Source organism: Pseudorasbora parva, chromosome 5, assembly GCF_024679245.1.
Source record: "Pseudorasbora parva isolate DD20220531a chromosome 5, ASM2467924v1, whole genome shotgun sequence".
Classification (NCBI taxonomy): domain Eukaryota; kingdom Metazoa; phylum Chordata; class Actinopteri; order Cypriniformes; family Gobionidae; genus Pseudorasbora; species Pseudorasbora parva.
The window spans coordinates 41530510-41556678 of record NC_090176.1 but is presented as its reverse complement, the minus strand read 5'-3'; the positions used below and the strand labels follow the sequence as shown (position 1 = coordinate 41556678).

General features: G+C 34.7%; 2 protein-coding genes across 2 annotated transcripts in view; one reads left to right on the top strand and one right to left on the bottom strand.

Moving 5' to 3' along the window:
• The window catches only part of stat4 (signal transducer and activator of transcription 4), a 47893-nt gene extending 23546 nt beyond the window's left edge, over positions 1 to 24347 (bottom strand). Inside the window, exons 1-24 of the mRNA XM_067444825.1 lie at positions 24208 to 24347; positions 23122 to 23256; positions 22454 to 22589; positions 18269 to 18367; positions 17395 to 17487; positions 17221 to 17299; positions 16987 to 17072; positions 16311 to 16462; positions 14045 to 14203; positions 12634 to 12726; positions 12456 to 12515; positions 10733 to 10753; positions 10421 to 10511; positions 9960 to 10004; positions 9658 to 9741; positions 8918 to 9016; positions 8591 to 8726; positions 8376 to 8428; positions 8176 to 8270; positions 7789 to 7925; positions 7309 to 7500; positions 6624 to 6669; positions 6390 to 6492; positions 2934 to 3003 (exon numbers count right to left, since the gene is read on the bottom strand). Of these exons, the coding sequence (XP_067300926.1) occupies positions 2934 to 3003; positions 6390 to 6492; positions 6624 to 6669; positions 7309 to 7500; positions 7789 to 7925; positions 8176 to 8270; positions 8376 to 8428; positions 8591 to 8726; positions 8918 to 9016; positions 9658 to 9741; positions 9960 to 10004; positions 10421 to 10511; positions 10733 to 10753; positions 12456 to 12515; positions 12634 to 12726; positions 14045 to 14203; positions 16311 to 16462; positions 16987 to 17072; positions 17221 to 17299; positions 17395 to 17487; positions 18269 to 18367; positions 22454 to 22589; positions 23122 to 23249 (2257 nt within the window). The 5' untranslated portion in view covers positions 23250 to 23256; positions 24208 to 24347. The remainder of the gene's footprint in view (positions 1 to 2933; positions 3004 to 6389; positions 6493 to 6623; positions 6670 to 7308; positions 7501 to 7788; positions 7926 to 8175; positions 8271 to 8375; positions 8429 to 8590; positions 8727 to 8917; positions 9017 to 9657; positions 9742 to 9959; positions 10005 to 10420; positions 10512 to 10732; positions 10754 to 12455; positions 12516 to 12633; positions 12727 to 14044; positions 14204 to 16310; positions 16463 to 16986; positions 17073 to 17220; positions 17300 to 17394; positions 17488 to 18268; positions 18368 to 22453; positions 22590 to 23121; positions 23257 to 24207) is intronic.
• Positions 24348 to 24381: 34 nt separating this feature from the next.
• Positions 24382 to 26169, top strand: part of wdr75 (WD repeat domain 75) — a 44166-nt gene continuing 42378 nt past the window's right edge. Inside the window, exon 1 of the mRNA XM_067444342.1 lies at positions 24382 to 24480. The gene's annotated coding sequence lies outside the window, so the exon portion shown is untranslated. The remainder of the gene's footprint in view (positions 24481 to 26169) is intronic.

Here is a 26169-nt window from a genome sequence, read left to right as displayed (position 1 = left end):
GCTGTGAGACGTGCGCGCGCTGCGCACAGAGACAGGTCTTCTCTCACTGCAGAGGGTTCTCATTCGCGTCTTCTGGCGAATATACTGAGTGATGATGGCGAAAATGACTGGTCATACCGCAGCACTCGCATGCATTGAACACAGTTTACAAAGATAGACCGTTTTGCCCACGTTTTCTTTTATTATCGCTGTTGTAGTGCACGTGTATCCATCGACAGAACCATGCATAAAGCATTATTTTTCGAGTTACAACCAGTGCCGCCGCTCCCACCACGCGCAGTTGAGCAGAACACACGCTACCCATAGCAACGCGTTATGACAACGACATTTCAGACTGACAGAGACAAGATAATCGACTTTTCCGCCATTTGTTACTGTTTTGTACACGTTGTTATATTAATTATAATTCAAAATCTGTTTTATTCGCCACAATATAGTAATGATAAATGTTGAGAGGGAGACACCCCTCGCTGCAGCCTGTAGCACGATGACGTTGCTGGATCAGATCCAATACGTACTGGATGGTGGATCGTTATGACAATGTCATTCATACAGATCTCTGAGTTAATTTATAATGCGTATGCACTAGTCATAATGTATGATCATTATTGTATATAGATGATGTTCTAAACTGTGTAGTTGTAGAACTGATAAATAGTATTAAGTAATTATTGATTAATAAATCATCTTTTCATAAATGTGATGCTTAAATTATCCTAGTTTCGCTGTGCATGCATGCAAAACAGTTAATTTTTTATATATTCTTATCATACTTGCTGTTGAGTGGAAGGAAAAATTAGTCAAGTAATTGTCTCTGTAATTTTAATCCTCAATGCAACACGATCTGTAAAGAACTTTAAAATACCAGTAGCCTACATTCAAGGAAAAATGCAAAACGCGTGTCCTGATGGCGTGAGCATGTTATTAATCATTATTTTTGCGCGAGCGGTTTGAGTATTTATCTATCCAGCAAACTCTCCTGTGCATTCAATGTCCTCAAAACTCTTCTGCGCATGCGTATATGACGTCATCGAATTGTGAATGAAACCACCGCGCATGCGCGTCCAGTACGCGTTGGATCTGATCCAGCAACGTCATCGTGCTACAGGCTGCAGCGAGGACTTCTTGGGTGTGTGTAGCGTGTCCATGGTCTTGACTCCTGTCACACAATGCGGCGAAATCTCCGACAGGGCTTAAACAGTCTAACGTTACAGTGAATGAGAGTATGAGCCGAGCCGAGCCGAGCCGAAACGAACGCACGTGCAGGCCATAGTGTGACATCCGTTAACCATAGTGTAAACATAGATGACGTCACGGGTTTTTCTATAAACGAAAGAACGTAGCCTTCGTTTGTATGGCCCAGGCAATTTATACATTTATAATACTTACTAAAATATAATTCATATTATTTTATTACTGTTGTATTAGTTGTTTGAAAAGTAAAAAAAAGAAATTGGTCGGTCTTAAAGCCAATTTACAACCGGCAAGTCGGTCGGACTAAAAGGGAAAAAAAATAAAAAATTGAGTCGGCCCTAAATTGACAGGGTCGGTCGGGTTACGGCAAACAAGAATATTTTTAAGGATGGCCTTAGTTGTATGCTATGTCGGAGCATCGCTGACTGGCTTAAATCATGATGGCATAGTGTGCATTTATACAACAATTATAAATAATGTGTTGATATAAAAAAGGAAATTAATTTTGATACTTAAGTACTTTTGAAAACAGATACTTCTGTACTTTCACTCAAATAAAAATCTGTTTTTACAACTTTCACTTGTAACGGAGTAATATTTGACCAGTAGTACTTTTACTTTTACTCAAGTAATGAAGTTGTGAACTTTGTCCACCTCTGTATGAATTATGATCTTGTAAGTGTGAGTTTAATAGTTTATCCAATATATTAAGACATGACAGGATATAAAATTGTACTGAAAAGTAATGTCTGGCTTGTCACAGAAACGAAACTCTTTATTACAAATAATTTATGATTCATTGTCCTGCCAACAGTTTTTAGAAATCACTTGTGATGTCAGCATTTTTTTGCCACATCATCAGTAGCTGGTAAATAGTTTCCATATTTAGTTGCAAAAGACTTGATATCGTATGTGCACAAACTCAATAGACATAGTAAAGTGTATAAAGCCAGCTGTCTGAAAAATGCCTGAATTGAAATGCCACAAATCATATTGCATTCTAACAATAGATTTTAAAGGAAGTTTTCTGTTTATAAATATTCAGTTCCACCCACCTTAAAGGAAAATTGTTGGAATTGTGATGTCAAAGTATGATGAATTTAATTAGTTGTACAGACTAATCAAAATGCTTCTTCTTTTTTTACGCTTGCTTGAAATAAAATAAATAAATTCATTCATTCATTCATTCATTCAAAATGGTTAGATTGCTTTTTTTGTATTTCTACTGGATTCTACTGTGCTAACACTTGACATATGCTGTCATAGGAAGAATGTGGGTATACGTATTTCCCATGTTGGAACATGCTGGCTGCTGCCCACTCAACATTTCCATTCTCATAATGTTAACAACCACAATTCCTAATCAATGTGCCAAGATTACGCATTGCATTTAAAGAGTGCACATTGTTGGTATTTAGTAAACTACTACTACTACTAATAATAATAATAATAATAATACAATAGAGAAACTACATTTTTTTATTCAAAAGAAATTTACTTATTTAAAAATACTATAGCAACAAGCTTGTCATAATATATACATAAACTGTATAATGGGTATAATGTTAAGGGAGATTCATTTTTTGTCAAATTGTACAGATACATGAGCCCTTCAGTCACATAACTAGAAATAATAATAATAATAATTCATTACATTTATATAGCGCTTTTCTAGGCACTCAAATCGCTTTACATAGAAGGGGGAATCTCCTCAACCACCACCAATGTGCAGCACCCACCTGGATGATGCGACAGCAGCCATATTGCGCCAGAACGCCCACCACACACCAGCTTATGGTGGAGAGGAGACTGAGGGATGAAGCCTTTCATTATATGGGGATTATTAGGGGCCATGATGGACAGGGGCCAATGGGCAAATTTGGCCAGGATGCCAGGGTTACACCCCTACTATTTAGATTTTTAACGACCACAGAGAGTCGGGACTTCGGTTTAACATCTCATCCGAAAGACAGATGACATAGATAGTACGACATAAATATGACATAGATAGTACGTCTGATACATGTTCATGCGGACAGTATTTTGGAATATACACCCTCTATCAGCAAATCAAAACAGAAATGAAAAAAGTCAAGGATAGGAAAAGAATAAAGGGATGGGACGCTTTGAATCAATCCAAAATCTTAGATCCGAGCCAAATGTGGTTGTTGTCCTTTCTACGGTGAACTCATCTGCAATGTAAACAAGAAAAAAAAAGTGTTAGTTTCTTTGTCTTAAATGTATAGATGCTTAAACAGTTATGCTTTTTTTAATTAACGACAGACCCAAATTACCAAATTAGATATGTTTCTGAACAAATTTTTTTTTTTTAATTAATTAATAATATTAATAAACACAGCTGGACCCAAAAGCCAGAAACAACATTGAAATTAACTAGGATTTTGTATGGTTGTATATGGAAGCTTGTTTCCACCATGGGATAAAAGAAAATTGTGACTTTTTATCTTTCAATTGCGAGTTTACATTTCACAATTCAGAATTGTAAGATATATATATATATATATATATATATATATATATATATATATATATATATATATATATATATATATATATGGCAATTGAGTGTTATAAATATCTTGCATTTCTGACTATAAATTGAAATTGCAGAATTGTTTCACAATTCTAAGAAAAAGTAAGTATCAAGTCAGAATTGTGACTTAAAGGTGCCCTAGAATTAAAATTTGAATTAACCTTGCCATAGTTAAATAACAAGAGTTCAGTACATGGACAACACATACAGTGAGTCTCAAACACCATTGCCTCCTCCTTCTAATGTAAATCTTGTTTTTGAGAAACACTACGGAAAAACAGGCTATTTTCAACATAACGCCAACTGTGGCGCAATTGCTGAGATCCTTAATATGTACTTAATATGTCAACCAATGTTCATTTTCAGGCGGAACTGCGCATCTGAATCATCAGTTCAGCAGGTAAACAAGCGTCACGTCAGAATAGCAAAAACAGCAGCTCTCATGGACACAAATGTCATGTTCCAGGCTGTGCAGGGGATGTGAGGACTTTTCATAGCCTTCCCACAGATAAACAATGTCAACAGTCATGGTTGATGTTTATTTACAATCGGATACCGCAAAAAGTAATTCAAAGTTGTTCGTTTGTTTGGCACATTTCACCACGTAGAGTTTTTCTAAGATGGGGAAATATAGCAGGATTCGCTCAGCCTCATATACTGAAGAAAGAGCCGATTTCAACTGTATTTCTGCAAGCAGTAAGTAGTGATTTTATCCACTTCTTGACTGTCGAACCCATTTCTGGATAAATTGAAAGTTTCTTAGTAAGACAAAATAACGATAATATCCCCTGTGTTGTCTAGATCTAACGCAAGATGCCAATATTGGAAACTCCAAGTAGCACACATAACAGTTTGTCAAAAACAAAGGTTAGTATTATTTCCTGCCAGTGTTGTCATAAAATACAACAGTAGATACATATGTCGATCCCTTTTGATGGATTGAAATCTAAATTAGCCGATATTTCATCATTAAAGGAAATGAACAGATGGTTACAGACTAGATCGTTTTCTGTGATGTGTTTTCATGGAAATCGGATGTAAAGAGCTTTATCTCTAAAAACAGATTAGCTTATAACGCTTGTCTATGGGGCACAGGGTAGTGAAATTAAATCGTTAGTTAATACCACTGACAAGGCTAAAAATAGCCTCACACTAACACGGTAGCATAATGAGAGTCCCTACATGCAAACCGAAGCATAAAAAACGTTGTAAGTGTACAAACAGTTTAATAAGAAGATACTTTACAAACACAGCGCTTTACGCGTTCACGGACAGGCGCCATCTTGGAAAACAGTCTCGACTCGTCGAGCCACGAGCGCTGTGCTAAGTGATGAACTGTGACTTGGAATCTCATATGGTCCATTGTTTCCGGAAGAAAACACTGAACGCAACAGAGAAAATAAATAAATAAAAATAAAAATGTCCATGTTATTACATTTCACAAACTTAATTCCTATTGACCAGCTCACTTAGAACAGCGCTCATGGATCGATTCGTCGAGACTGTTTTCCAAGATGGCGCCTGTCCGTGAACGCGTAATGCACTGTCTTTATAAAGTATCTTCTTATTAAACTGTTTGTACACTTACAATGTTCTCAATGCTTCGGTTTGCATGTAGTGACCCTCATTATGCTACCGTGTTAGTGTGTTAGTGGTATTAACTAGCGATTTAATTTTTCTACCCTGTGCCCCATAGACAAGCGCTATAAGCTAATCTGTTTTTAGAGTTAAAACTCTTTACATTCGATTTTCATGAAAACGCATCCCAGAGAACGATTTACTCGGTAACCATCTGTTAATTACCCCAGGGTCATTTCTCACCGAAGTTGTCCTTTAAAACATAACTCAGAAACGAACTACGTTTATTACTACTGTTTAGTTGCTTACAGATCACTCAGTCGATCATTGTAGCTAACGTCACCTCCACCATCTAAGTTGAAACGATAGTCATTTGACAAGGCTTCTAGTCAATTTTCAAAATACATATACATTTTTGAGAACTGAAGTATGATTATTTTGCAGCGGGTGAGTAGTAAACATGACACTGACTATTTTGAGTGGTTTCTACATTACTTTGTTTGGCTAAATAAATCGACTTTTAAATCAGTACTCTACTGTCAAACTGTAATGTTACTGTAAACAGCATATTTACGCGCTACCCAGTTCAGTTTGTGATTCAGTTCAAGTTGAGAAGCTACCATTGTAAAATCATTGCCATGACGGATGGTATAGATGTGTTAGCTGTCATTGAGCAGCAGTGGAGTGAAACTGCCAATCAGAGCAGAACTCTGCATTAATATTCATGACTCTTCCAAATAAGGCAAAAACAGAGCATTACATCCTAGGGACATTTTATAGGGTTGTAAATGGACCTGTAAAACTGTATCTGGACAATTTTTGACCTTAAATAAGCCACACACCCTCTATTTAGATATCAGAGAACAATTTAACATATTGTTTCAAATCATTCTAGGGCACCTTTAATAACATGTAATTTTGACTTTATATCACACAATTTTGACTTTATAACTCTATATTGCGACTTTATATCACACAATTCTGAAAAAGACAAAATTGCGAGGAAAAAAGAATTGACAGCATTATAGTAAGCTTTAAAAGATTTAAAAAAAAAGGTATTTACAGCGCTTTCAAACTCAAAGGGACTGAGGTGCTGGGTAATAATTTCAAACATTCCAGGAGACATTGGTGGTTCAGGAGAGGAACATGCATGTTGGACTGGACCACTGAGAAATGAGGACATCAAAGGAAGTAAAAATCAAATAAAAATCATTAGAATCAGTTCATGCAATCGTGCAACACTGAGAAAGCAAATTATTAAATCAAATATTAATATGGAAGAAATGAAGATACTCACTTCCGATGGGAAATTGGAACTAACTGTGTCTGAATGTAAGGACAAACTGTAAAAGAAAAACAAAACAACATTTTAGCATATTCTATTTCTAATCTTTCCACAACATGTGTACTTTCCAAAACAATAGTAAATAATAGGGCCAGAAACAGTGAAAAGGAGCTTAACTTTAAGGCAATATGTAGTCATCCACAGAATGGTCAATTAAATATTAAATGAGCTGATTATAAAATAGTTTTTGAGACGTGTCTAAGTACAGTATTGAACTTTGATTTGTGTGACAATATAATTTTATAACAAAATACATGAAGTAAACATTAACCTTAAATAGAAAAAAAAGTTTGATATTATATGATACAATAAAATGATACAATCCAGTGACAAATGTAGCCTACATTAAACTGTCACTCAATAGGCAAACATTTATATTATATCCCATAAAATAAAGAGGATTTATTTTATAATTTTTCTTATAAAAAATTTGGAAACAGAGCTGGAGAGTTAAGCATTATTAATAGAGTAAAACAATTGTGTAAAAATGTAGATAATGGAAAGAGATTTCCTGAGCCTTCCTACTGTTTCTTAGGTATGTCACAACTGTATAGAATGTTTTCTTTTTTTGTGAAGGAAAAACAGTAACAGGGCTGTACACAAGATATGGGACACATAAAGTTAACAGACATCTAACCTTTGTTTTGCTGGCTATTGTAATGTTTTCCAAAAGCCTCATCCTTCGGGATGTCGGGATAGAGGAACTTCAGAGGATTCTCTGGGACAACACCATCTGCAATGACCTTATAGTCCCGTATTATATCAGCAATGGGCAAGGCGTTGAGACGGTTTTTCGTGTACGGCTCTACAGAGATGAACTTTGGGTCTCCTGTGGGCAGAATTCATGTTCTTAAGATTATTTGAATACATATTATTTTAGCTATTATATAAAAGGCATCTTCTATATTTTGGAACAATGCCAAGGATGGAATTTCCCTCATCAAATCCAAGTGATGAAATAACAGTAAATGCTTGGCTGGCCTGAGTTCCTGAAATGTGAGAGCTTGCAAACAGAACTTTTTAACTGTTCACTCCGTGAAACTTGTTTTGTGTTGCTATCTTTGCTTTACAACTGTGGTCCTATAAACATAATGATTGCATAGCAGAAAAAACAAACCATTTTCATCCTGCTCAACCCAGGTGAAGGTGATTCCTCCCAGGTGACTTTCGCTAAAGCGTAGCAGGAATGTCCCTGGCTCCTTCTCCTTCAATAAGGCACGTTCCATCTCTTTACTCACAAATCCCATTATGTAACTGACAACCAAAAACAATAGAAGCCATTGAGAAGCAAAACAAAGTTTTGCAAAGAGCAACAAATGAATCCAGCATGGAAGATAAATCACATTTATAAATATACTGATAAATACATTAATGAAATGGTTCAATCTAATTTCTAATAGTTGCATTCATGTATTGCATGCTTATTAGAATAACAGAGCTGATATGTGTTTATTATGTGCTCTATTTATCATACATCTGAATGTCATAAGATTAGGCCACTGACCCATCAATCCAAACAGGAAGTAAATGTTTCTTTATAAGGTCCAGGATAGAGTCTAGCCACAGCCAAAAACTAAATGATTTGCCAGGGATGTTTTCCTAAGAGCAAAAGAAAAAAATTACAATTATTTTGTTTTGCTTTTCATGATACTTGAGTACAATTTGAACATACCAGAAGAATATAATATATTTTTTTAATATTACCTTCCAGAACTTGGACCAAGAAACCTGGCAGTCATTAAAAGAAGTGTGTTGACCTTCAGGAACAATTACAAAACACTGGTTAGATGGAGGCCAAAATACATTCACAATAAAAACAAAAGGAAAAAAAGAAACGAGGGAAAAGAAACACAGAGTAAAGCACCTGAAAATGCCATAAATGCCCTGTTATTTATATTAAAAAAAAAAAAAAAACATACCCAGAAGTTTATCTCCCAGCATGTTAAGCTGCTCCTTGTTGAGTCCTCGGCCTGCAAAACTTGAGAACTGCCAACTGAGCACTTCTGAGAGTTGACTCCAGCTAGCCCGCAAAGGGTTACTGAAGAACCCAAGGTTCTGAACACGTCAGAGAAGCACAAATAGTCAAGTCTCGCCACTGATTAAAACTATGACCTCTAGTTCTTTTAGTCATATAATACAATAGTAGACCACATGCTGATCTTAACTATTTCTACTAAGTGCTGCAAGTTATAAAAAAGATAGACATCCATTATTTTGCATCTGTATCAGAACATTGAGAAGCTCACCTTAGGGTCATCAGTTAGCAGGTTGTACCACATGACGGAGGCCCAGCCCCCTGGGAGCTGACTGACATTAGAGATGACCACCAGTGGAAGGGAGCAAGTCTGCACAAGAGAAAACGGTATCATTGTAAATAAAAAGAAAAGATAATAAAATCATGGTATTAGCACACTAAATTACCATGCAAATGATTACAGAGCTGTTCTGGTCAGAAATGTAATTTTTCATGTAATCATTTATCAAATATGTAATTCATAAATTACAGACAAAAATATGATTCATAATTTTCAATGAAACTAAATATTAAAATTGACTTGTAATTCATTAAAATATCTAAGTATGGCAATATCATATATATATATATATATATATATATATATATATATATATATATATATATATATATACAATTCTGTTTCCAATGTCCTTTTGAACTTTCTATTAATTTCTATTTCTTATGCAGCAAATCAGCATATTAGAATGCAGCCTTGGTGAGTAGAAGAGACATACTGAACACAAACTAGACTTCTTTTTTCATTATTTACAGTCACACAGACAAATACACACACACACTCTTTTACTATCTTTGTGGGGACTCTTTAAAGACGTAAATGTTTTTATACTGTACAAACTGCATATGCATCTCCTTACACTAACACTACCCCTAAACCCATCCATCATACAAAACGTTCTGCATTTTTACAGGAACACACACGCACGAACAGACACACAAACAAGAGCACACCTCAAGATCAATATCCAGGCCCTGTAACATCAGCATGGCCTCAAAGTTGAGAGAGTGTAACTCCTCTGTTACTGACAGGGGACCCTGTAATAAAGAGACAGTATGTTACACTTCAGTGCCAAGGTCAAAAATATACTGCATGAGGCTGCCCTCTGTTGGCACTTGGCAGCATGATGCATTCCACATCGACTAACAACATGAGAAAAATATGTAATATGTCCTAAGACATCGCATGGGACTTTTAAGATTTAAAAATAGGCCACTGTAAGAGATACAACCATAAAGGCAGCAGTCTTTTTTACCTCATTTCCTTTTCCTCCGGTAGGACACTTTCTCTCTTTCAGCTGCTGCAGAATACAAACATCATAAATTATCTTCCCTCTTAAAGGCATAGTTCATCCAAAAATAAAATCTAAATTTCTTACCCACCCTCATGTTCATTTTCAAACACCTCATTTAGACAACAGCTGATAGTGACCACAATTTCAAGCTCAGAATAAATAAATAAATCACAGTATTCCAAGTCGATGCCATTTATGTGAGGAACAGACTTAAGCTGAAGTTATTCACTTTTTGGAGCCATGGTCACTACAAACTGTCCTTGTATGGAACAAAAGCTTCAGAAAAATCACCTTTTATGTTTCACAGAAAACAACATTAGCACATGGGTTTGGAGCAACATGAGGGTGTGTAACTAATAATTTACATATATTTAATAGAAACATTGCTTTTGAATCCTGTTCTAGAATTCAGAGTGAAATACCAGATGCCTGAACTCTACAGAAAGGCAGCCAGTCGACTCCTCAACATCCATGACTTTGGTATTGTTGGTAAGGATGAAGAACTGTCTGTTCCTATAAGTAAATATCAGAAAATGTTTATTTATGATATTTTCATCACTTCCTTTGTACTGTTAATTACAGTAACCCACTATATAGAACTGGTACAGAATTTAGACAATAAATAACTGCTCTCTTCCTTCCCCCACACACTTAGCTGACAAAACTCATATTGAAATGTGGCCTAAATAAACAACAGGATGTTGCTTCTGCTCTTTGAGGTTGAGTGCACTCACACTTTGCCTGGTGGAAGGTCTCTGCACACACAAACAGAAAAGAGTAGAAACACATTTTTACATTGGGCTAAACACGCCTATCATACAAACAGTGCTTGCATCACTTGTAACCAATAAAAATATATTTTGAAACAGACTTAAATTGAAATGTGAGTGAGTATAGGTTGTGATATTGATGATAGTGATTATTACCATAGTTGGGTTATTCCTAGTATGCAGTATTTCTGTACTTTTCATGTCCCTATCATATATTGTACTTATTTCACAATTTTAAAGATGGAATTCATAATGGGGATTGTTTTTAATTTTCAATAATTTCACTGGTACTTTGGTTTAAGTGGATGTTACCATTTTTGTCATGTGCTGCATTAATGTCTAAAAAACATTCCAATTGATATATTTTTTCACATTATCTAATGAAAATGAAGTAAACAAAGCATATTCTTGGGAATATTATAATATTACATTTTCATAGATATATTAATTCATATAAAAATCTATTAAAAAACTGTATAATATTTAAAAAAAAAACATATGCTCTGTTTACTTCATTTGGATCAGATAATGAAAAAAAAAACTGCCATTCAAAGGTTTTTGATTGGGAAGATTTTTTAATGTTTTTAGAAGTAGCCTCTTATACTCAACAAGGCTGCATTTATTTGATTAAAAATACAATATATATATATATATATATATATATATATATATATATATATATATATATATATATATATATATATATAAATATAATTATTATTATTATTAAAATGTAAAATAACTGTTTTCTATTAGAATATATTTTAAAATGTAATTTTGAACATAACTCCTCCAGTCTTCAAAGTCACATGATCCTTCAGAAATCATTCTAATATGCTGATTTGCTGCCCAACATTTATGATTATCAATGTTGAAAAGAGTTATGTAAAAACTATTTGCAGGATTTTTTGATGAATAGAAAGTTCAAAAGAACAGCATTTATCTGAAATAGAAAGCTTTTGTAACATTGTAAATATTTTTACTGTCAAAAAAGAAGGACAATTCTTACTGACCCAAAACTTTTGACTGGTAGTACAATGTTGCAAAAGCTTTCTATTTCAGAAAAATACTGTTCTTTTGAACTTACTATTCATCAAATAATCCTAAAAAATGTTTTAACATTGATAATAATCATTTACATTACATTACATTTACAAACATAGAATGATTTCTGAAGGATCATGTGACACTGAAGTCTGGAGGAGAAAATTCAGCTTTGCATTGGAGAAATAAATTACATTTTAAAATATATTCAAGAAAACAAGTGATTTTACATTTTAATAATATTTCACAATATTACAGTTTTTTTGTATTTTTAATCAAATAAATGCAGTCTTGGTGAGCATAGGAGACTTCATCTAAAAACATTAAAAATCTTAACGATCAAAAACATTTAAGAGGCAGTGTATATGTATATATAATGAATTACTCTTCATCTAAAGGCATTTGAGATTTGACTGGCAAAAGCCAGTTCATTGACAGCATCCTCCAGGATGTGACATCATGTGTGGTAGGAAGACTACAGCACAAACGTCAATCAATATTATGATAACTAATGTGGTTTTCTGACATTAGTTGGTCTATGTCACTCTAAAAATTTCCATGCCATCTAATAAATATAATATATATAAAAAATGAATGACTCAGGTTATCGAGAAAACATGTAGACATAATTCAGGAAACATACTTATCAAATGTTGTCTTGACTTTGAGTTGATAATCCACCTCAGGTAACTTAACCAGCAGTCTAAAAAAAAAAAAAGTTACCTTAAATTGGCAATATTTGTGTTTGACTAAAGGCAGTCGTGTCGTTGTGAAATCAGACTTGTTTACATGAAGAGTTTGGGGGAGGCTGTGGTTCATACCTGACCTTGGTGGTAAACTGCACCTGTGTTTTGATGATTAGAGGTTTCTGGGGGTGTGTAGGCATGCAGGGCTGCTTCTCCACCACAAAGGAGCTGCAAACATGACCAAGAAAGATGATCCAGGTTTCCTGATCATCCAGCATAGCCTTTCTATTGTTTTCACTCTTAGAAGAAAAGGTTCTATATCGAACCTTAAAAAGTTCTATTGGTACTAAGTATTTGGAACCCCTAAAAGGTTCACTGCAAAAAAATGCTTTTCTTATTTAGTATTTTTGTCTTGTTTCTAGTCCAAACATCTAAATTCTTAAAACAAGAAGTATTTACTAGACAAGCAAAAGTAATTGTCTTGTTTTGGGGAAAAAATTACTTTTTGCATACTTTATAGTTTTTGCTTAAAATAAGGAAAAAATCTGCCATTGGGGTAAGTAAAATAATGTTAAAACAACATTATTTTACTTACCCCATTGGCAGATAATTTAGCTTATTTTAAGCAAAAACTATGAACTATGCAACAAATTATTTTTTCCCAAAACAAGACAATAATTTTTACTTGTCTAGTAATTGTTTCTTAATGTAATTTTTTTATTTATATATTTAGACTATAAACAAGACAAAAATACTAAATAAGAAATGCATTTTTGCAGTGTTCTATATAGAATCCTTTTTAAGTGCCAAAAGGGTTCTTTCTTGTCATTGTATAACCTATTTAGCATAGAAGGTTCTTTGGAGTATACTCAACTTTATATAACTTTTTTTATGCTAAAAAGGTTCTATAATGAACTTTTTTGAAAGAACCCTTTTGGCACTTAAAATGGGTTTATATAGAAGCTTATAGGGGTTCCAAATACGTAGAGCCGATAGAACCTTTTCTTCTAAGAGAGTTCATTTATTGAGTTTAATGTTTTTATGCCACTATAATCCCAAAGCTAATTGCTGTGCCTTAGAAGTTAAAGGGTTAGTTCAACCAAAAATGAAAATACAGTCATTAATTACTCACCCTCATGTCATTCAAAACCCATAAAACCTTTGTTCATCTTGGGAACACAAATGAAGATATTTTTGAGGAAATCTAAGAGGTCTCTGACCCCTCTATAGACAGCAATTTAATAAACACTTCCAAGGTCCAGAAAGGTAGTAAAGACATTGTTAAAATAGTCCATGTGACGCCAGTTGTTCAACCTTAATGTTATTAAGTGACGAGAATACATTTTGTGAGTGAAAAAATGAATGAAAAAATGAAGATTTTGTTAAAATAGTCCATGTGACTAAAATATCTCAATTTGTGTTCCGAAGAAGAATGAAGGTCTTATGGTTTTGGAACGACATGAGGGTGAGAGATAAATGATGGATTTTTTTTTTTTTTTGGGTGGACTAACCGTTTAATAAATGTAATGTAATCCCTAAACTGTACCTTTTAATGAGGTGGTATATGAGGTATTTGACTTGCTCCTCCATCTGAGGTCTCTGGAGAGGGATTGGATCACTCTCGTAAGTGACCTTCAGAATCAGTTCGCCCAGTTTGTCCAGCTGCCTTTTAATCTGGAAAAGACTCTGGGCTGTCAGGGTAAACCTGTAAATTTGATTTCACATAAAGGTTTGATTAAAAGTTTAACTAAACTAATCTCCTTGCAACCACAAAACACCATCCTAGAAACCAGCTACAATACTCCAGCAACTACCTAGGCTAGCAAGCATTCAGAAAACCTTAGAAACCACCTAGAAAGACAAAAAGTTTGGTGCTTAAATAATATTAATCTTAATAATATTAATATTGAAAACAGCAGCTGCTTAACATTTTTTTACAAACCCTGACATTTTTTCAAGATAGAAATCTTTATTACATTATAAAGGATTTTACTGTCACTTTTGAGAAAAAGAAATCTAGAAATCTAGACGCCACCCTAGTGGCAGCAAATCTAATATGCCGCGAGTATCGTCTAGCAACTCTCAATACCCTTCTGAGCTGTAAACGCCAAACTCTGGTCGGGCCAATCACATCGTGTACAGAGTCGGTGGGCGTGGCTTAACATAAGGATGGCCGAGTTGCCCTTGTGTGCTTCTAGTAAACACAGAAACTGGCGAACGGTGGTCTTTCGAATCAGCTTTGACCGAGACTCTGGAAGACTTGGAGTAAAGCTTTTCTCTGAGAAAAGAACAAAGAACGGCACTGAAGTCATTCTTAAAAAGGGAAGATGTGATCTGAGTTTTGCCGACCGGATACGGAGAAAGTTTAATCTATTAACAAGCTCTGCTTCACCTTCGTTGCTCTGGTTGGTTGAAGCGCTATCCTATATCACGTGCAGAGGGAGTTTGAAAGACAACCGTTTATCCCGCCCCTCGGATTGAGCCCTGTCAATGGTGAGTTTCCAGACCAAACATCTTGATGTGGGTCTGGCTTGTCAGGCTAGCATCATTGCTCAATATAAGTATACATTTCTTAATTTCAAAAATAAAATAAAAAAATTCTAACATCCCTTTTAACTCCAAATCTTTTGCACAGTTTTACTTCCTGCTTGTCTTTACACTGAGCACTGTGCCTTTTTAGTATGACAACGTTTAAAACATATATATTAGAAATAATAACTGAAATACAGTGGTGGCCTAGCCTGACAAGCCAGACCCACATCAAGATGTTTGGTCTGGAAACTCACCATAGACAGGGCTCAATCCGAGGGGCGGGATAAACGGTTGTCTTTCAAACTCCCTCTGCACACGATAGGATAGCGCTACACCAACCAGAGCAACGAAGGTGAAACAGAGCTCGCTGACAGATTAAACATTCACCGTATCCGGTCGGCTAAACTCAGATCACATCTTCCCTTTTTAAGAATGACTTCAGTGCCGTTCTTTGTTCTTTTCTCAGAGAAAAGCTTAACTCCAAGTCTTCCAGAGTCGCGGTCAAAGCTGATTCCAGTTTCTGTTTACTAGAAGCACGCAAACGCAACTCGGCCGTCGTCATTATGGCCCCGCCCACTGACTCTATACACGACGTGATTGGCCCGTCCAGATTGTGAGGAATACAGCTCACAAGGGTATTGAGAGTTCCTAGACGACACTTGCGGGCAGATTAGATTTGCTGCCGCTAGGGTGCGTCTAGATCTCTAGGCTAGTGGTGGCCAAAATTATTAGAACACTTAGCATCTGGGAGTCCTCTTATTGGGCCTGGATTTATTTTCCAAGAGGACAAAAAAACATTCTTCTACTACTGCCGGAACTACCTGTGATGGAAGGAATCTGCTGGAACATTTAAAGTGATGGACTGGCCCCCTTAAAGTCCGGACCTCGACCCCCCATTGAACATATTTGGGGCGAGTTGGAAAATAAACTGGACAGATCTAGTGTACATTCAAAAGAAAGCCTTAGGCTTCTGTTGCAGAAGGCATGGAATAACATAGTGTTGAAGTTCTCAAAGGAAATATATTGACACTATGCAAGGGAGATGTGCTGCTGTAATTGCTGCAAAAGGTGGACATACCAGATATTAAAGTTCAAAGTGGATAAAAACTTCATCTGATATTTGATGGTCAGAGCAACCATCTGCATGTTTCATGAATATTATGAAAATAAATCATGTTTTGGAGACAAAAAAGGTCAATATTTTCAAATTTGTTAGGTGTTCCTATAATTTTAGCCAACACTTTATTATATTATTTCTTTATATTCATATAGCGTTATACCAGTTCTGGAGCTGGTCCAGTCCGATCAGAACTGGTCCTCCAATGCAGGCGATCTGTTGCCTCCGTTTCCATTCCTTTAGTTCAGGGTTAAGCTGGGAGGAAATTAGGGCATCGATTTCCTTTATAACATCTGCAATCTTTGACAATATCTCCTGCAAAAGTACAACAAAGTGTAAAAATCGAGGTTAACAATGACCAGCCAACAATGGACACATATGAGCAAAGATGTTTGAAAATCACTCAAAACCAGCCATCTTTTTTACATTATCTAATCAAAAAAGAAGTAAACAAAGCATATTCTTGGGAATATTGAATATTGCTACACAGGTTTTTTATTGATATTTTCTATCCACAATATCACTTAATTAGCCTCAACATAGATCCATTAACAAGACAAAAGTCAAATCTGTTCTAAAAAAGCTAAAAATAAATAAATTTAAAAAACAGTGTAAAAGTACAACAAATTGCAAAATCGAGGTTAACAATGACCAGCCAACAACATCACACACATCAGAGCAAAGATGTGTGAAAATCACGCAAAACCGCCCGTCTGAGAGAGGAAGTTCCCAGGGTAGATCAAAAAGTACAAAACTACGTAAATAAACAAAACCTTTAACATACGAGAAGAGGAAATGGTTGTGAAGTGAAACAGAAAAGAGCTTAGAGTAACACTTGCCTTTCTTTTAAAATCCAGGCGGTTCAGTATTTCCTGAAGTGTAGTGACTTCTTGCTTCATGGATAAAGAGTTCCTCTCAACTGGATCTACAGGATTTTAGAGGATGTATTTTTTAGATGTATTTAAAAAAACATCTCTCATATACCTATATTATATTATTTGCTATATTATATCAGAAAATGTTATGATGGAGACATTTTGGAATCAGGTAATCATGGTCATACTCTAGCTCACCTCGAAGCTGGAGCGTTTTGTAGCGAAAGTCAAAATCATCCTGCATGTCTTCAAGATACTTCACAGCCTGGTCCAGCATCTGAGTAATGAATATTGAATAACATCACATGTCATGCATGCACCCTTTCACATGTCTGTAATGATTATAATAAACCAATACTAAATGTGAATTACCTGAACACTGCTTCTTATCACAGCCACTTTGTTGTCAAGAACTTTAAGTTTCTCCAAGGCGGCTGAGTTTTGCATTGACTTCTCCAGTGGTCCCTGCCGTTAATGAAAAGGAAACACGGAAAACAGAAGATCAAAATATACAGTAGGAGCCACATGGAAAATCTGGGATTCAAAATCATTTTAACCTGGAGGGAGAATGTATACAAAGTTTTTTTTTTTTTGGAGGAGGGGGGGGGGGGGGTGAAAAAACAAAGAAACATGACAATGTGAAATGAATAAAAAAATGTAAAGGCATGGTTCACCCAAAAATCCCAGAAATTATTTTGGTGTAAATCAATTTGTGTAGGCCATCTGCCAGAAGCTAGTATTTTAGTTTTTTAAGATTTAATTTTTTTTTTACACAAGGGTTTTTTAGAAAGACTTTATTAACCCCCTGGAGCCTGATATTTTTGGATATCTTTTATGCTGCATGGATGCACTTTTTTGGAGTTCAAAATCAGGAGCGCCATTTACTACCATTATAAAGCATGAAAGAGCCAGTATATTTTATAATATAATAATAATTGTGTTCATCTGAAAGAAGATAGTCATATACGCCTAGGATGGCTTGAGGGTAAGTAAATCATGGTGTAAATTAAATTTTTAGGTAAACTATCCCTTTAAAGTTCTGCCTTATATTAGATCACAAATCAAACAACAAGTACGTTTGTAATATTGGCCATGTTAACTAGTTAGTGCAAAAGGTCACTTGAAGCCCCTTTTAGACCCCACTCATGTGAGTACATTGCAAATCTCTGAAGTTTGGTTAACAACATAGAGGCACAGGGTATATGTGGTTTTGGCATGTTGTTTGTCACATCTGTGTTGGCAATACCTGTTCCTGCATGCTGGCTGTGGATAAGATGCGTCTTTCTTCCCTCAGGCAGTTACAGATGACGGCAGCCATGTGGATAGGATTTGCCTTGTATTTCACCTGAATGAACAATACAACAGCATTTACTCACTGACATGAGACCGAAAGTTCTATTCACACTTCAATGTACAGGTAAAAATACATTTTAATGTGAAAATGGATAATACAGTGGATGTCTAATCAGATAAACAAAAATATTTTGTTTTTGAAAAAAAGACTGCGTTTGGAGTGGAGTGCATGCAAAATAATCTGTTCCCAGAATCCACAGCTTTGGTTGTTATTGTGAGTGTACACAAATAAAAGTAGACATTTTATAGTTTATAATTATGTCTTGAACTTATCTGTATGGCTAAAAATGACAAATTATTTTGAGTTGTTTCCGCTGCATTAAGGAAAAAGTGCGTCGGCGCCTTAGTCGATTATGGGTTAAAGAAAACGCCAATTTATTTACATAGTTAGGCTATTAAATATTGGCCTATAATATATATATATATATATATATATATATATATATATATATATATATATATATATATATATATATATATATATATATATATATATATATATATATATATATATATATATATATATATATATATATATATATATATTTCATACATTGATTATGAAAAGTGAGCAGAATGAGTAAGACTACATCACCAGATGTGCAAATGTCTGGAAGACAGACATGATTTTGACACTGAGGTGGTTTTTTTTTTTTAATCTTTCTTTAAAGTTAATTTCGTTTTGTATAAATTGTATTTTAATTTTGATGATGATCAATGTTTAATTAACCAATTTCCTGTATTTTTAATAAATAAAAAACATAATATCTCATTATTACAACAACTGAGTAGAAAAAATAATATGTAGCCTTTTTTGCAGGCGTCTCACCGTAAAAACACTCACCGTAACCAACAGTTGGCGATGCAGCATAAAAAAAAAAAACGACTGAGTGAGTTAGTATATGACAGAGAGGTGCAAAAAAATTATAAACGCACACTAAAAATTACAGAGAAATTAGACATTACAAAGAAACAAGAAATTGACTACACATGACATGCATACATACACATATATATATATTCATTTTGGCCATGAATTAAAAATGAATTCCCTCGTTTTAATTAAAAGTTCCCCATGGGTAGCCACGGGCCCCCTATTAACCCGGGCCCATTTGTACGTGCATATCTACATGCCCAGACTCCACGCCACTGATAGGGGTTTATTATTGTTATGCAGAGATTTACAATCAATAGAACTTTGATGATGTATTATTAATAAAATCTACAACATAATTTGAGGTTGCACTTTATTTTAAAGTATGTGCACTTACAGTGTAATTACCTAAGGCAGTACTAGGTAATGTAAGGTAACTACATGGGTTAAGGTTAGGTTTAGGGGTAGGTTAGTACCAAGTTATAACCAATCAATCAATCAACTTTATTTATATAGCGCTTTTACAATCACGATTGTGTCAAAGCAGCTTCACAGTGTCAAACAGGATAATATTGCGACAAAATTAGATTTGGCTGTACAGCCGTACTGGAGAAAACAGTGATGTTATCAGCTTGTTTTAATTTATCATATAGCGAAAATGTTGGCAGATCAGTATTATAGTTTATAGAATTAAATAAGACCTAATTCATACATTTTATTTGTATAATAAGTTGAATAACTTTAATCATATTTTTAGTGTCCCCAACTGAGCAAGCCAAGCCAAAGGCGACAGTGGCAAGGAACCAAAACTCCATCAGGGCGTGATGGAGAAAAATAAACCTTGAGAGAAACCAGACTCAGTCGGGGTGCCAGTTCTCCTCTGGCCTATTAACACACCGTGTAAGATTATTATTCTGGCAACCTTACAGGTCAGAAATCATATTAGATTGGAATATTCAAAATATTATTGTATTAATAAATATTAAATAAATATTAAAACCCAGTTATTGTAATAATTATAATAATTACATTGTATATACAAGGGGAACAGGACTATAAAATAAAGTGCTATCTAATTAGCTGTAATTTGCATTTGTATTTTTGTCTGTATGCTTTTTTTCATGTGAGATGAATACTGGTGAATATACAAATAATATTCATACATTTTCTATATAATACATAACGCACTCCCTGGGAATTGCATGATCTGATGAACTACAGTAATGCTTTGTCTGCGTTTTTAATATCCACTTTGAAATGAAAGTAGACGCTGGAAAGCTGGAAATTAAAGCTTACACCATTTACAGGAATCATGTTTCATGAGGAATGTGGCATTACAAGGAGTTACGTAATCTTGTAAAGCAAAAGTTAAAATGAATAATGACATTTTAGTCACAATGCAATGATGTTTAATGTAATCATTAGGTTGGACATTAATTATTACATTAAACATCATTGCATTTTATCTAGTGACTAAAATGTCATTATTCATTTTAACTTTTGCTTTACAAGATTACTGTAACTCCTTGTAATGCCACATTCCTCATGAAACATGATTCCTGTAAATGGTGTTGGGTATTTACTGTCAGTCATTTTTTCCTATAACTTTAATTTCCAGCTTTCCAGCGTCTACTTTCATTTCAAAGTGGATATTAAAAACGCAGACAAAGCATTACTGTAGTTCATCAGATCATGCAATTCCCAGGGAGTGCGTTATGTATTATATAGAAAATGTATGAATATTATTTGTATATTCACCAGTATTCATCTCACATGAAAAAAAGCATACAGACAAATTGCCTGTCAGCCAATTTTTCCTAGAACTTTAATTTCCAGCGTCTACTGGAAATTTTGACATTTTAGTCACTAGATACAATGCAATGATGTTTAATGTAATAATTAATGTCCAACCTAATGGTTGATGTGAATGCATATGGCAGAAGGAAAAATTTCTACTGAAAATTCAGCCTATTTTGGTCTGGTCGTCGAACAAATGGTTTTAGAAGAGTGTACTTTTTACTTTTGAGTGAATTTTCCTGGAAATTCACACTTTGCAGAGTCTCAAAAAATGTAGGGGTTTAAGTGACATTTGTTAGATGTTACAAAAAATATAAATCATCTGTCAAGTTATTTTGAAACTCTGTCTGTAGACAAAAAACATTTGTGGGTGTTTCGTCTAGACCTTCTTTTTTCATGCAATAGTGACAATGATATTTCTAGAGGTTTTTCCATATAAAAATTTAAAATAATAATAATAATTTGTGCAGCCTTCCTAAATACAGTCTATGTGAATAATAAAATAAAAAGCCATCTCCCCACACTGTCCTCTGTCATTTTGTGTTTTGGGATGGCAACACCAGCTACAGACAGTTATATAATTTTTTTTAAAAACAAGTGAAACCCCTGACATTTGATTCTTCGGTGGAAGTTTCTTCGCATTCATCTACTGAGAAATCCCCACAGCACCCACTCATAAAAATACTGCATAACTGAAAGAAATACATTGAGAGTTTGGCCAGTCAGCATTTGTCAGTGAATTTGGGGTTCTTCGACATCCTGTACTCTAATTTTCTTGTAGTCTACCTACAATAACAACTTTTTTAGCTAACACTTCAAAATAGTATGTTACATTAGCCTTCATGTCAGCAATTTCTTATAGAATGCTGGTAAATATGCTTCCTTAGTAAATGTGGTAAACTGTATGTGAGGCAGATGACCTCAGTGCTAAATATTGTTTAGGATTGTTTCCACTGAAGTCAATGAAACCACAACTGGGTACACACACAAGCTTCCGTTGAGACAACTGAATACAGCACAAACAATAATTCATATTTAACTTTTCCTTGCATTATGAATCACAACAGATTCCATATATTAGCTTGATGACTATTACTGTAAATCTCAATATTGAGCATTATGAGTTATTTCCTGCTAAATGGTCACATAGAAAATATGAGCATCTGTTTTTGCATTTAAATAAGCAGTCATAGGATTCTTCACAAGTGCGTATGCGACAATGCGCACTTTCCTTTTCTTTCACTTCTCAGAGTACATGAGTAAAAATAGACATGGAGGCATCACTAAACGAAACTGCTTTTGATAGAACACTGTCATTCAAAGTGCAAGAAAAACGGTTTCATTGATGTAAATGATTATGATCAGGTTTGCATCAGATGGGTGGGAAAGGCAGCGTGCATCTGTTACCTGTATCTGATGAAATATTCGTTTTAGGTTGTGCCTGTGAAGAAAGTTCTGCTCCTGAGAACACTGCCTCTCCAGCTGAATGAGGAAGTTATTGAAGAGTACAGTAGCCATAGATTCATGGTTTGAAGCTGTTTCCCTGTGGCGAGGAAGATAAAAATGCTTTATGAAGATACATAATACATATGCATGGGAATTGTGTTACAAACATAAACATATAATACATATAATAAATAAAGTGTCATTAATTAACTGCATTAGTCAACATAAACTAATAATGAGCTGCGCTTCTACAGCATTTATGAATCTTTTTTAATGTTAATTTCAACATCTGTTAATACATTATTGAAATCAAAAGTTGTATTTGTTAACATTAGTTAATGCACTGTGAAGTGTGAACTAAGATGAACAAACAATGAGCAGCTGTATTTCTATTAACTAACATTAACAAACACTTGTATTGCTCAGGGTTAGCTCATGTTAGTTAATACATTGCCTAATGTTAACAAATTAAACAACCTTATTGTAAAGTGTTACCAATTTGTATTATGAAAATCAAAATATTTTAGGGTGAGTTTTCTGTGATTGCTTTGGGATGGATATTTAAAATGTGATTTAATAAACATTGAAAATACTAATTCTGATCCGAAATGTACAAAAAAGCCCCATACCAATCTTGGGTTTCAATCCAGTTGGCCAGCACCTGCCTCAGCTCCATTGGAAAGTTGTCATCATAAAAATAGTCCACCTGTTCGAGGAACTTAATATCCAGTTGTTGAATTTGTTTCCATTGACTCATAGTGGTGCTGGGAAGAAAAATAAAAAGGTATTGATTTAAGAAAAGCCTATTGATTTAGGCTTAAATAAATCTATGAATGAATCTATATTGTAACATATCATAATATGTAATCATATCGAAAGCAATGGTTACTAAAACTGATACATTCAACTAATATAGGGGAAATTCAAGGGAGATGATAGTGAAGATAACATCATCTGTTTAACCAATCAGAAATATGCCACAGGGTTTAAAACTACTATCGTCCAAGACCATCATCTTATCATACTCTTGTGGTGATAGTAGATATTGACTCTTGAGTATTTTTTTTTGTGTGTGTGTGTGTGTGTGTGATCATGTTAAGATTGCTAAATGACAGAACTGACAATCTTAATTAGAAAGTTCTGCATAAAAAAAAAAAAAAAAAAAACTATATACATAAAATGTGTTCACAATTTATTTTCTGTAATGATTTAAATATTTCTTATATGTTTATGTCTTATATTTTTCTGCTTGAAATTAAAAGTTTTGTGTAGAGAAAACGATGCAAGCAAAAGCAAGGTCGCAGGTTCAGTTCCAAGAGATTCGCATGGACTGAACTGACCTTGAATGGACTGCAAGTCGCCTTGCATAAAAATTGTATATTATAATTGTGAATGTGATTTAACACCTCTTTGTGTTTCTATTACTGTTACAACAACTCACTTAAGTAGTTGTATAGGTAACAACAGTTCTGCTTGACAACTCATTTACACAATTCTGGAATAAATTAAACTATTTAATGTGTATTATTAGAGTATATATGAGACATGTAGTTCAAGATCTGTTATGGTCTGTATTTCCCAGCCTCTCCTACCTTTCAGCAATGACTCATAATCCACATTACACTTCATAAATCAAACTTTACCTGTACACAAATAGAGATTTAAATTCTTTGATTTGTAATTTTAGCATTTAAACCAAAACTCCAAATAATTACCTGTTGCCTCTTATGAGAAAGACACTCCCGAGAAGTTCACACAATGCACCTGGCTAAACCTGATATGTTTTCAGAGTAGCCAGCAGTCACGTTTTAGCCCTTCCCTCAAAAGTCTTGCGCGCAGACAATAGACCTGATCCGGCGAGAGGCGCTTTAGATGTTCCTAGAAGTCTGAAGATGGCTGCACGGTCCAGTTTCCGCTCATGAATGAAGTCCTTTAGGGCACGAATGTCAGCTATCTTATCCAGTGATCATGACTGAACGGGTAAACAGGTGGGTTCTTCAAGGAAATGTTGAGCGCTTCGCGAACGCGGAAACGTCGTAGAAAAAGTCACAAGGGAACTCCCCTATGACTGTGTTGGTATTTTATATTGACTGCCCCAAATATAGACCTGCACGCAAACAAAAAAAAAGGCACAAAAAAAAAAAAAAAAATACGAAGAAAAAAAGAGAAAACATCAAAACTTTGCCTTGAAATATAATAAGTACTATTTAGTAGAGACATATATCTATGTAGGCCTATTTAGTCTGACATATTAGCAAGTACTTACATTTGTCAGCCATTTAGCCATTGATGCGGGATGCAAACAACTTTTTAGGAAATTGAAGTGAAAAAAATACGATCATGATACATTTAATTCATAAATAAATGTAACGACAAGGAAAAAAGTTTGCATATTAGACATACAAATAAGAGTGAATTTGTGCACATTTAAAAAAAAATTGTTTTGGGCAAATGGTTTAAATTGATTACTTTATTAGCCTATACAAGAGCTAGAACTTATTTTATCATTATTCCCTTAAATCCCTTTTAATCCTTTAATTATTAAATTATTATTTTATAATAATATAAATTATACCCATTGGTGGCAATTTTAAAACTTAAAAATAAATCATACCCACTGTATCTCAAATGAAAGCCTTCTACAAAGTAATCACTTTATTGCTGTAGTATCTAATAATGTTACTTAAGTGTTCTTTTTTGGGGTGCGTGTGTGTGTGTGTGGGGGGGGGGGTGTATATAAGTACATGATAGACATCAGATATTCATTGTATTTTTATTTTATTTATTTATTTATTTATTTATTTATGCATTCTCTTTTCATGGTAATGCAACATGAAATGCCACAACAACAATCCTCAAACACAACAAAAATGCATTCCATGACAAAAAGAACAGGAGTAGGATGAAGAAAAAAATCTTATAAACTCCTACCCCATTCTTATATTAAAAAAGTCACAAATTGGATGGCCTCACCAACATAAGAAAAAGAAAAAGAAATATGTATATATATACATATATACACATATATATATATATATATACATATATATACATATATATATACATATATATATATATACATATATATACATACACATACACACACATACACATACACATACATACACATACCTACACATATTGTGGGGGCCAGAAGGAAACATGGCTGCTCACAACACCTAACCCAGCACATTCACCTGCAGCACCTTGGAGAGCACCACCAGAGGAGGACATAAGGGTGGGGCTGCACAGTGAGGTTCAGGACCAGGGATAGCGTCCACACAGGTGTGCACAATTTCTCCCTCTGACAGGGAGCCTCAGCTGCAGGCTGTTGGGCTATTAGCAGCCACATAAAAGAGGGCTAAGCAGCCACAGTGGCAGAAGAACAAGGAGGGTGAGCAGAGGCTGTGTGCTGTATGGGAAAACTGCCCCCCAGTGGAGTGACCTTACCCCACCAGATCCTGGAGAATAGAGGCCTAAGCAAGAGGATGTGAGTAGTCTGAACCTCCCTTACTAACCCGACATCTCTTCTACCTCTCCCTTCCAGAAATAACCGTGGTGCCATAAGGAGCTTCCTAGCCAAGGAAAAGCCTGAGTTAAAGTTTTCTCCCCACTCCCCTCTCCCCTGCTTTATGAAAAATAAAAGTTAAGTTGTTGCATTGAAAACCGGCCTGGTG